At 41.7% G+C, this 12,556-nt stretch overlaps 1 protein-coding gene across 1 annotated transcript; it reads left to right on the top strand.

Moving 5' to 3' along the window:
- The first annotated feature begins 3,165 nt into the window (after positions 1–3,165).
- Positions 3,166–4,837, top strand: LOC308583065 (olfactory receptor 9G4-like). Its single transcript, XM_081186723.1, has one exon. It carries the CDS (start codon positions 3,202–3,204, stop codon positions 4,150–4,152), a length of 951 nt encoding a protein of 316 aa, XP_081042849.1. The 5' UTR covers positions 3,166–3,201; the 3' UTR covers positions 4,153–4,837.
- The last annotated feature ends 7,719 nt before the right edge of the window (positions 4,838–12,556 follow it).

Here is a 12,556-nt window from a genome sequence, read left to right as displayed (position 1 = left end):
CAATTGTGCAGTAGTTGGAGCATTCTTTGGCACTGCCCTTCTTTGGGATTGGGATGTAGACTGATCTTCTCCAATCCTCTGGCCACTACTGAGTTTTCCAAACTTGCTGGCATATTGAGTATAGCACCTTAACAACATCATCTTTTAAAAATTTAAATAGTTCAGCTGGAATATCATCACTTCCACTGGCCTTGTTATTTGCAGTGCTTTCTAAAGCCCATTTGACTTCACTTTCCAGGATGTCTGGCTCAAGGTCAGCAACCACACTACCTGAGGTGTACGAGCCATCCATATCTTTCTGGTATAATTCCTCTGTGTATTCTTGCCACCTCTTCTTGATGTCTTCTGCTTCTGTTAGGTCCTTACCACTTTTGTCCTTTATTATGGTAATCTTTGTACGAAATGTTTCTTTCATATCTCCAATTTTCTTGAACAGATCTCTGGTTCTCCCCATTTTGTTGTTTTCCTCTATTTCTTTGCATTGCTCGTTTAAGAAGGCCTTCTTGTCTCTCCTTGCTATTTTTTGGAAATCTGCATTCAATTTCTTGTATCTTTCACTATCTCCCTCACATTTTGCTTGCCTTCTCTCCCCCGCTATTTGTAAGGCCTCGTTGGACAGCCACTTTGCTTTCTTGTATTTCCTTTTCATTGGGATGGTTTTTGTTGCTGCCTCCTGTATAATGTTGTGAGCCTCCATCCATAGTTCTTAAGGCACTCTGTCCAGCAAATCTAAATCCTTAAACCTGTTCCTCACTTCCACTGTGTGGAACTGAGGAACAGGTTGCAATTCTCTGCTGCAGACTAGCTTAGCTAGGTGCCTTAGATTTGAGTCTAATGCACTAGAAAACTTTTCTTGGATTACTGTAAACAAAAAACCCCAAACATTTTGCCACATTTAAAAAATCCGCCCGGTCAGAAATGTCCAGAATTTCCCAGACATAGCCAGGATTCGGCCGTCTGTAAAAGTGCCCGGATTTTCACTTTTTGAAATATGGCAACCCGACATGGAGAACTCACAAACCAAGTTGTTTGTTATATTTGTGGTGTTTTCTTCCCTTTTGGTGTAAATTCTCTAGTGAGCAGGAGAGAGAGAAAATAATTTTGCGTCCTTATTCCCATATCAAATCATCAAGAAGAAGCAAACATTCTAATTGTTTCTATAGGGAGCTTATTGAGTTATCCTGACTTGGGGAGACTCTTGGGGAAGAACTGTGGTCACTTTAGCTTGGCTGGAGCACAGGGAACATTTCAGTATAAGCCACCTTTTGCAGGCAACAGGAAAACCCACTGAGCTTCATACAGGTAAGTCTGCTTCTTCCTGGTATAGACCATAGTGGTGTCCCCATAGGCGGTTTCCATGCTACTCTTTGCTCAGCTTAAACTTCCCAGCTGGGCAGCAGACCACTTTCCTTGCACCACATTCCCATGTGCATTCAGGAAATGTGTACACAAAAGCATATGCCAAAGTGTGCATAAGAATGCATATACTGGTGAAAGTAACATAAGAATGCAGTCTGCTAGGGAGGATTATTTCTCGCCGCCCCCCAAAAAATGTACAGGAGGCAAAATTACATACAAATATATAGTAGGTAAAACTTGCCCTAAGATGCTAGTGAATGTTAATGATGGGGTTTTTTAAAATCACAAACCAACATCGAAATGTGGAGGACTGAGCTTAAAATTAGAAAGATGAGAAACTGAGAGGTCTGTGTGTGTGTCCCCCTCCCCCCATCCCCAGTGCCTACACACTCATTTCCTGGCCCAACTGACCAGCAGTAAAACAATTTCCCTTCTCAAGAGTAATTTTTTCCAAGAACTGAAAATATATGACTTTCATCAGAACCATAATCCTTCATGAGTTTTGGCTATAGTTTATAATAAAGCACATAAGCTTACAGAAATAACTGAAAACCAAAAAAAAAAAAAAAAAAAAGGATTTCAGTCTGCTCCATGGAAGACCAAGTTATTTTGATTCACATTTTTGTCCCTGCAAAAACAAAGCAAGGTTTGTCATTCAAACCACCTAATTTCCAACTTAATCCAATGCAGTTAGCTCTTGAAGCAGCTGTAAAATCACTAAGTGATTTCATGGGTTCAAATGACATGTTTCTTTTTGTACAAGAGAGTACAAGAATATAAAGTAATGACTTTATATAGCCAGGTGAATTACTAATTCTGGTCAGGGATAGCCTAAATTCTGTCATCTATGCTCTGGTATCCCCTAGGTTAGATTGCTGCAATGCATAATATGTAAGGCTGCCTCTGAAGAAGGATTCAAAATTTCAGCCAGATCAGAATTCAGCAGTCAGGTTCCTCACCTGGGCAAGGGGGGTATGAGCATAAAAAACCAATCCTGCAGTGGTTGCTAATTTGTTTCTGGAACTAAATCAAAATGCTTTTCTAAAAAAACCCTCTAAACCCCTAAATGGCTCAGAACTGCAAACGGATTTATTCTGTTTTTCAGCTATTTTGCAATGCTTCCCCAGCACTACTGCTGTCCAGAGAAGCTTTAGCACAACAAAGGAGGGGAAATAATAAAACAGAACATATGTGGTATAAAAAGAATTTCAGCAGGAAATTATTATGGGATATGCACTGACAGAAAGTGAAGTCTTCTTCTTTGGCAATCACTCATAGCCGAGTAAGATTGTCTTCCATAAACACAGTTTTAACAGTGAGTCCGTAGGTGACTGTGGAAGCCAATTTTGGATCCACACCTCCTTCCACAGTGGGAACGTTGGTTTCTGGGCGGGAGTTGATCATGGTGTAGATTTGCCAAGGGTGCCTTCCTCCTAGCATGTTTCTCCCAATGTCAGCCTGGAAAGACTCAAAATCACTCCTCAGATTCATTGTCTCAGCACAATGTCCTCTCAGTTCACCTCAATTTCCCCAGCTATTCTCTGTATCCCATCCACCAAAGCTTCTGGTCCCACAATATTTGAGGCAGAAAGAGCATATCCATCTTTCACTGGTTAACTTTAGTAGTGGTTAATTTGCGAGGAGTTTCACATTGCCAGGTGGAAAAAGGAAATATCTTCTTTTGCTATTGCTATTGTAAAACAAAGGGGGAAATAACATATTACATTTTGTATGTTGTTTTAATAAATCCATCCCTCCAAATCACAGGTCTGCTCTATATAATACCATTGAGGGGAATGACAGCATTCCTCTTCCTCTTCCCTACATCAACTGGTGAGATCCATGGTGATGATGGAAACTGAAGGCAACCGCACGCATCTTACCAACTTCATCTTGATGGGTTTCACGACAGATCCACTCCTGAGGATCCTCTTCTTTGTCCTGTTCCTGGTCTCGTACACTCTCACATTGACTGGAAACCTGGGTCTCATCACACTGATCTACCTAGATTCCCGCTTGCACACACCCATGTATTTCTTTGTGGGCAGCCTTTCCTTCCTGGATATCTGGTATTCCTCCGTCTACACTCCCCGGATCCTGTACGACTGTGTGTCTGAGAACAACGGCATGAGCCTGGCAGGCTGTGCAGCTCAGTTCTTCTTCTCAGCTGGCTTGGCCCAAAGTGAATGTTTCCTGCTAGCTGCCATGGCCTATGACCGCTATGTGGCCATCTGCAAACCACTTCTCTATACCACTGCTATGCCTAAGAAGCTCTGCACCCAGTTGGTCATTGGCTCTTACGTAGCTGGCTTTGCTAATGCTATTGTACATACAGGAAACACTTTTCGGCTAAGCTTTTGTGGGAGCAACATTATCAACCACTACTTTTGTGATGCGCCACCACTTGTGAAGATGGCCTGTGATGATACCCGGGTCTATGAACTCATTGTGGCTGCAGTCATTGGTTGCAATGTGCTGGCAACCACTGTCCTCATCCTGGGCTGCTACACAGGCATTGTGACAGCCATCATACGCATCCGCTCAGCTGCAGGACGGCGCAAGGCCTTCTCCACTTGCTCCGCCCACCTACTCTCTGTCTCCCTCTACTATGGCTCCATCCTCTTCATGTATTCCCGACCAAGCTCACAGCACACTCCAAATGCGGACAAGGCAAATGCTCTTTTCTACACTGTGGTCAACCCCCTGGTCAACCCCTTCATTTACAGCCTGCGCAACAAAGATGTGAAGGCAGCCTTCAAGAAACTCCTTGGAAGATTCATAGCACCCAAATGAATGTCAGTGACGTTGCTCAGCTCCCCACATAATACAGATTTTTATCAAGGGTGGTGAATTGGTGGCCCTGCAGATGTTGATGGCCTCCAACGCTCATCAGTCCCACCAGCATGGACAATGCTCAGGGATGAAGGGGGCTGTTGTCCAGCAAAATCTTGGCAAGTCACAGGTTCTCCACCTCTGGATTAGAGACTAGTCTCCTGTAGGTAAGAACGTAGTGGACAAGGGGAAGCACTAGAAAAGATGGCCAGTGGATAAATGGTTAAGCATCCCACCTACAGGCCAGGGGCTGGACTGAAGAGGAGGGCTGAGGATCTCCCCCTCCTTCTCCTCTGCTTGCCCCCCCCCCCAGTAGTTTCAAGAGAAGAGGAACAGGAATGAATTACAGCAGAACTCAGAGTTGCCAAATTATGAGGTGTTAAGAGAAGGAGGGGGAGAACAGCCAACAGAGACGTCCTTGGAGAGCATAGAACCGCCGCCATCCCCACGGACTCGACTTTCAATTAGAATTCAAGAGCAAAGGGCCAAGTACTGTTGCTGGGCAAGGAAGGGGAGGAGCTCAGAGTGAGGAACATCACTAAGGAGTTAAGAACTGGATTCTTTGTCTTGCAACAGAATGACTGAATAAAACCATACAAACAAACTTTCTTGTTTCTTCCTTGATCCTTAATGCTACTGGGGAAGGAAAGAATTTCCCAAGCTTGACACTACACTACTATTCACATGGTATTTGCATTTAAGGTATGCTTTTGAAAAATTAATTGTAAAAAAAAATTAAAAATAAAAGAATTGGTTCAGATAATTTCCCACAAGGCTTCCTAACCCCCATCACACTCCAAATTTATTCTAGCACAGATTTGGAAAGCTCTCCCATCTTTACTTTTATAAAATTGGCAAGTGTGATTTGGTGAGGTGCTGGGAATTTTCTGTTTGGGATGCTGATGCGCTAGAGCTACAATTCCCATGGTCTCCTGGGAAGAGGGAATAATCATTATGTCACTTTAAGCCAGTAGAGCAGATATGCCCAGAGTTTAGGTGCCTGATACAGAAGTCCTTACATCGGATCCTGTGGCATATTTAGTGGATGGTGAATTAAGAACAATATATATTTCATAGGGTTGCCATATTTTGAAGAGCAAAAAAGAGGACATAGTTGCTGACTTCTACTTTTAACTACAGGTCGCTATGACAACTCTCATTTTAAAGACCCCTACAATGTTCTTAACTTTCAACAACAAAATAATAATAATAATAATACATATTGCTCCCTCGTTTGCCGAGTGAAAGTATTTTGGCTCATGTTCACATCTTTGTGAACATAAGTGTACAAAGAACAATGTATTAAACTGCTTAACATGTACATATGGGCTCTCCTTATGGGCAGGGTGTTGTTAACCCTTGCCCTCCCATACGCCTTCTCCAGGATCTTGCAGCTGGGACAGCATCCTTTTAGTTCAGTCACAAGAGAAGGGATTTATACAGTATGTAGCTAGTTTAAGATGCTTGTTGTTGTTTAGTCGTTTAGTCATGTCCGACTCTTCATGACCCCATGGACCAGAGCACGCCAGGCACTTCTGTCTTCCACTGCCTCCCTCAGTTTAGTCAAACTCATGCTGGTAGGTTCGAGAACACTATCCAACCATCTCATCCTCTGTTGTCCCCTTCTCCTTGTGCCCTCCATCTTTCCCAACATCAGGGTCTTTTCCAGGGAGTCTTCTCTTCTCATGAGGTGGCCAAAGTATTGGAGCTTCAGCTTCAGGATCTGTCCTTCCAGTGAGCACTCAGGGCTGATTTTCTTTAAGAATGGACATGTTTAATCTTCTTGCAGTCCATGGGACTCTCAAGAGTCTCCTGCAGCACCTTAGTTCAAAAGCATCAATTCTTCAGCGATCAGCCTTCTTGATGGTCCAGCTCTCACTTCCGTACATCACTACTGGGAAAACCATAGCTTTAACTATACGGACCTTTGTTGGCAAGGTGATGTCTCTGCTTGTTAAGATGTTGTCTAGGTTTGTCATTGCTTTTCTTCCAAGAAGCAGACGTCTTTTAATTTTGCAGCTGCTGTCACCATCTGCAGTGATCATGGAGCCCAAGAAAGTAAAATCTCTCACTACCTCCATTTCTTCCTCTTCTATTTCCGGCTAGGGATTCATCCAGCCCAACCTTTCACATGATGAATTCTGCATATAAGTTAAATAAGCAGGGAGACAATATACAGCCTTGTCGTACTCCTTTCCCAGTTTTGAACCAATCAGTTGTTCCATATCCAGTTCTAACTGTAGCTTCTTGTCCCACATAGAGATTTCTCAGGAGACAGATGAGGTGATCAGGCACTCCCATTTCTTTAAGAACTTGCCATAGTTTGCTGTGGTCGACAAAGTCAAAGGCTTTTGCATAGTCAATGAAGCAGAAGTAGATGTCTTTTTGTAACTCTCTAGCTTTCTCCATAATCCAGCGCATGTTTGCAGTTTGGTCTCTGGTTCCTCTGCCTCTTCTAAATCCAGCTTGCACTTCTGGGAGTTCTCGGTCCACATACTGCTTGAGCCTACCTTGTAGAATTTTAAGCATAACCCCACCTTGGAAGAATGGCAGATGAAGGTGATAGACTATATGGGACTGGCAGAGATGACCGGCAGAATCCAAGACCAGGTGTCAGGGAACTGCCATCGGAAGGAAGGGAGGTGGAAGGGCTCACACAGGTTGGGAGAGACTCAGCAGCTGAAGAGGGAACCAGTAGGGGGAGAGGAGGTGAGCTGAAGGAAAGTGAGCTGGAGGGATGGCTCAGAGACACTTCCAGCGAAAACAGTGGGGAGGTTTCAGGACCTCCTGTAGGGACACCCACTCCTCGCCGGAAACTGTCACGCAGAGAGTCCAGAAGACGTGTTTCCGTTAAGGAGCTTTTATGTTGGAAGCGATTCCGAAAGCAACCACTGTCGGAATCTGCTAGCGACTGACGGGGCCATGTTTAAGGGGCTCCGTTACAGACAGAGGTTTGCAAACTTGACCAAACTCTGAGGGACTTGGATTTTACACACAAGCAGCTCATCGTCCCATCACACCAGGGAAGAGAGACAGCGGAAGAAGACTGGAAGAAATTTAAGGACTATCTTAGGAAACATTGTAAAATTATTGAATGTTAGAATGACGTGGGTTTAGAAATTATGTGGTTTCTAGCTGTAATGATTAAGTAAAAAGAAAAGAAAGTCTAAAAATTTAAATGGATAACAAGGGAGAGGATTTGCTGAATTAATAATTGGAAATTGGAATACTGAAAGGGGAGGTATGAGGAAGTCGCGGAAGTAAGTTACAAGAAAATAAGGGATTGAAACTATACTTGTTTTTGTTTCTTTGTTTGTTTGTATTATTGTCTTGTTTGTTATTATATAATTTGTGAAACTTCAATAAAAATCTTTTTTATTTTTTTATAAAATATTTATTGCAAATTTTAAACAAAAAATCACCAAACATATAAAATACCATCACCAAAATATAACAAACAAAAAAGAACAGAGAAAAACAAAAAAGTAAGCATAGAATAAAACAGGTACAACGAAAACAGCTGTCCATGAATCATATTTCCATAACCTTTGGACTTCCTCACATCTCCCTTTCCTGCGTTCTCAATAGAAAGTTATAAGCAGCAATTTATTGCCTTATTTCAGTTCTTATTTTGTAATTCTCAAATATTATGTCTCAAACTTTAAATATTTTTATCACATACTTAACTACTTAATTTAAACATAATATTGCTTCAAATTTCATCTTTTTCTTAAATATCACTTATTCTCATATATCTTTCAACTAAATTGCTGATGCCTTGTTGTTTTCTATCGTGCATTTTCTTAACATTCATACAGCTTATAATGTTTTTGTAGATAGTCCTTAAACTTTTTCCAGTCCTCTTCCACTCTCTCTTTTCCCAGGTCTCGAATTCTGCCAGTCATTTCTGCCAATTCCATATAGTCTATAAGTTGCGTCTGCCATTATTCCAGCGTGGGCAAATCTTGGGTCTTCCAATGTTTTGCAATAAGTATTCTTGCTGCTGTTGTTGCATACATAAAAAAGGTTCGGTCCTTCTTTAACACCCTCTGGCCGACAATGCCCAAAAGGAAGGCCTCTGGTTTCTTAGGGAAGGTATACTTAAATACCTTTTTTAACTCATTATAGATCATTTCCCAGAAGGCCTTAACCCTCGGGCAGGTCCACCAAAGGTGAAAGAATGTTCCTTCAGTCTCCTTACATTTCCAACATTTATTGTCAGGCTTATGGTATATTTTTGCAAGCTTGACTGGGGTCATGTACCACCTATATATCATTTTCATAATATTTTCTTTCAAGGCATTACATGCCGTGAACCTCACACCGGTGGTCCATAACCTTTCCCAGTCATCAAACATAATATTGTACCCAATATCCTGTGCCCATTTTATCATGGCTGATTTCACTGTTTCGTCTTGAGTGTTCCATTTTAACAGCAAGTTGTACATATTTGAAAGTACCTTAGTCTTAGGTTCCAACAATTCTGTTTCTAGTTTCGATTTTTCCACCTGGAAACCTGTTTTTTTATCCAGATTAAAGACCTCCCTAATCTGAGCATAATGTAGCCAATCTCGCACTTTATCCTTTAGTTTCTCAAAACTCTGCAGTCTCCAAGTATCTCCAACTTTTTCTAATATTTCCCAATATTTCGGCCATTTGGCCTCCATATTGAGTCTTTTCTGAGCCTTAGCTTCCATAGGTGACAACCACCTTGGGGTCTTGTTTTCTAATAAGTCTTTGTATTTTATCCAGACATTAAATATTGCTTTCCTGACAATATGGTTCTTGAAAACCTTATGAATTTTTACCTTGTCGTACCACAATAAAAATCTTTTTTTAAAAAAAGAATTTTAAGCATAACTCTGCTAGCATGTGAAATGAGTGCAATTGTGCGGTAGTTGGAGCATTCTTTGGCACTGCCCTTCTTTGGGATTGGGATGTAGACTGATCTTCTCCAATCCTCTGGCCACTGCTGAGTTTTCCAAACTTGCTGGCATATTGAGTGTAGCACCTTAACAGCATCATCTTTTAAAATTTTAAATAGTTTAGCTGGAATACCATCACTTCCACTGGCCTTGTTATTAGCAGTGCTTTCTAAGGCCCATTTGACTTCACTCTCCAGGATGTCTGGCTCAAGGTCAGCAATTACACTACCTGGGGTGTACGAGCCATCCATATCTTTCTGGTATAATTCCTCTGTGTATTCTTGCCACCTCTTCTTGATGTCTTCTGCTTCTTTTAGGTCCTTACCACTTTTGTCCTTTATTATGGTAATCTTTGTACGAAATGTTCCTTTCATGTCTCCAATTTTCTTGAACAGATCTCTGGTTCTCCGCATTCTGTTTTTTCCCTCTATTTCTTTGCATTGCTCGTTTAAGAAGGCTTTCTTGTCTCTCCTTGCTATTTTTTGGAAATCTGCATTCAATTTCCTGTATCTTTCACTATCTCCCTCTCATTTTGCTAGCCTTCTTTCCCCCGCTTTTTGTAAGGCCTCGTTGGATAGCCACTTTGCTTTATTGCATTTCCTTTTCATTGGGATGGTTTTCGTTGCTGCCTCCTGTATAATGTTGTGAGCCTCCATCCACTGTGTGGAACTGAGGAACAGGTTCTCTGTTGCAATTCTCTGCTGCAGACTAGCTTAGCCAGGTGCCTTAGATTTGAGTCTAATGCACTAGAAAACTTTTCTTGGGTTACTGTAAAGAAAAACCCCCAGACATTTTGCCACATTTAAAAAATCCACCCAGACAGAAATGTCCAGAATTTCCCAGACATAGCCAGGATTCAGCCGTCTGTAAAAGTGCCCGGATTTTCACTTTTTGAAATATGGCAACCCAACATGGAGAACTCTCAAACCAAGTTGTTTGTTATATTTGTGGTGTTTTCTTCCCTTTTGGTGTAAATTCTCTAGTGAGCAGGTGAGAGAGACAATAGTTTTGCGTCCTTATTCCCATATCAAATCATCAAGAAGAAGCAAACATTCTAATTGTTTCTATAGGGAGCTTATTGAGTTATCCTGACTTGGGAGACTGTTGGGGAAGAACTGTGGTCACTTTAGCTTGGCTGGAGCACAGGGACCATTTCAATATAAGCCACCTTTTGCAGGCAACAGGAAAACTCACTGAGCTTCATACAGGTAAGTCTGCTTCTTCCTGGTGTAGACCTTAGTGATGTCCCCACAGTCAGTTTCCATGCTACTCTTTGCTCAGCTTAAACTTCCCAGCTGGGCAGCAGACCACTTTCCTTGCACCACATTCCCATGTGAATTCAGGAAATGTGTACACAAAAGCATATGCCAAAGTGTGCATAAGAATGCATATACTGGTGAAAGTAACATAAGAATGCAGTCTGCTAGGGAGGATTATTTCTCGCCGCCCCCCAAAAAATGTACAGGAGGCAAAATTACATACAAATATATAGTAGGTAAAACTTGCCCTAAGATGCTAGTGAATGTTAATGATGGGGTTTTTTAAAATCACAAAGTAACATAAGAATGTGGAGGACTCAGCTTAAAATTAGAAAGATGAGAAACTGAGAGGTCCACCCCACCCCCATCCCCAGTGCCTGCACACTCATTTCCTGTTCTTTCCTTATCAGAAGCCCAACTGATCAGCAGCAAAACAGTGTCTCTTCTCAAGAGTAATTTTTTTTCCAAGAACTGGAAATATATGACTTTTATCATAACCCTAATTCTTCATGAGTTCTGGCTATAGGTTATAATAAAGCATATAAGTTTACAGAAATAACTGAAAACCAAAAAAGGATTTCAGTCTGCCTCATAGAAGACCAAAATATTTTGAGTCACATTTTTGTCCCTGCAAAAACAAAGCAAGGTTTGTCATTCAAACCACCTAATTTCCAACTTAATCCAATGCAGTTAGCTCCTGAAGCAGCTGTAAAATCACTAAGTGATTTCATGGGTTCAAATGACATGTTTCTTTTTGTACAAGAGCTATTTAATGGCTTTATATAGCCAGGTGAATTACTAATTCTGGGCAGGGATAGCCTGAATTCTGCCATCTATGCTCTGGTATCCCCTAGGTTAGATTGCTGCAATGCATAATATGTAAGGCTGCCTCTGAAGAAGGATTCAAAATTTCAGCCAGATCAGAATTCAGCAGTCAGGTTCCTCACCTGGGCAAGGGGGGTATGAGCATAAAAAACCAATCCTGCAGTGGTTGCTAATTTGTTTCTGGAACTAAATCAAAATGCTTTTCTAAAAAAACCCTCTAAACCCTTAAATGGCTAAGAACTGCAAATGGGTTTATTCTGTTTTATCAGCTGTTTTGCAATGCTTCCCCAGCACTACTGCTGTCCAGAGAAGCTTTAGCACTACAAAGGTGGGGAAGAAATAAAACAGAACATATGTGGTATAAAAAGAATTTCAGCCGGAAATTATTATGGGATATGCACTGACAGGAAATGAAGTCTTCTTCTTTGGCAATCACTCGTAGCCGAGTAAGATTGTCTTCCATAAACACAGTTTTAACAGTTAGTCCGTGAGTGACTGTGGAGGCCAATTCTGGATCCACACCTCCTTCCACAGTGGGGACATTGGTTTCTGGGTGTAGATTTGCCAAGGGTGCCTTCCTCTTAGCACATTTCTCCCTTGCGTCCTGAGTTTGAGTGTCTTCAAAGCCCATGGCATCTTTGGTAAAGGCTGTTCTCCAACTGGAGCACTTGCAGGCAAAAGTTTCCCAATTGTTGGTGTTTATACTACATTTTTAAAGATTTGCCTTGAGACGGTCTTTAAACCTCTTTTGTTGACCACCAACACCACACTTTCCATTTTTAAGTTCAGAATAGAGTAGTGTGGCCATCCCATGCAGATGCAAACTGCGTTGAAAACAGGACTGTGTATAACTGCCCTCAGAGCAAATCATCATGAGGACCTCTTAGCCTCCCTCCTCTTCTGCTTCTGCTTCAGCTTTTTACTCTGTACTTCTCTGTTCCACAGACTCTCCCTTCTCACTTAAACCCTGTTACCTCTTGAGCTACCTCTTGAGCTTCTGATACCTCCTCTTCCTAGTCTTCTCCCTCTGTCATCCTACCACCGATCCCTGGGCTCTGAGCTGTCTTCCCTTGGAGATTCCCCAGCTGGTGCCTCCTATCATTCCTCTGTGACCAAGCAGTCCCTGACGGCTGTGAACACACTCAACCTTTAAAGCATATCCAAAGGACATTCTTTTCCTTAAAGAATTATGTGCATTTTATTTTACCACTCACAGAGCTACACTTGCCAGTAACCCTTAACAGAGTGTAGTGCCTAGAATTCTTTCAGGCAGAGAATGTGTTTCAGATATGCTTTAACAGTATTGTGTGTACACAGCCATATGCTGCCGGTTAAAATTTTTCTTGATAAGGCATG

This window comes from Podarcis bocagei (assembly GCF_964188305.1).
Source record: "Podarcis bocagei genome assembly, chromosome: 1".
Taxonomy (NCBI): Eukaryota; Metazoa; Chordata; class Lepidosauria; order Squamata; family Lacertidae; genus Podarcis; species Podarcis bocagei.
The sequence above is the reverse complement of the archived record's forward strand: the minus strand, read 5'-3'. Positions and strand labels throughout refer to the sequence as shown.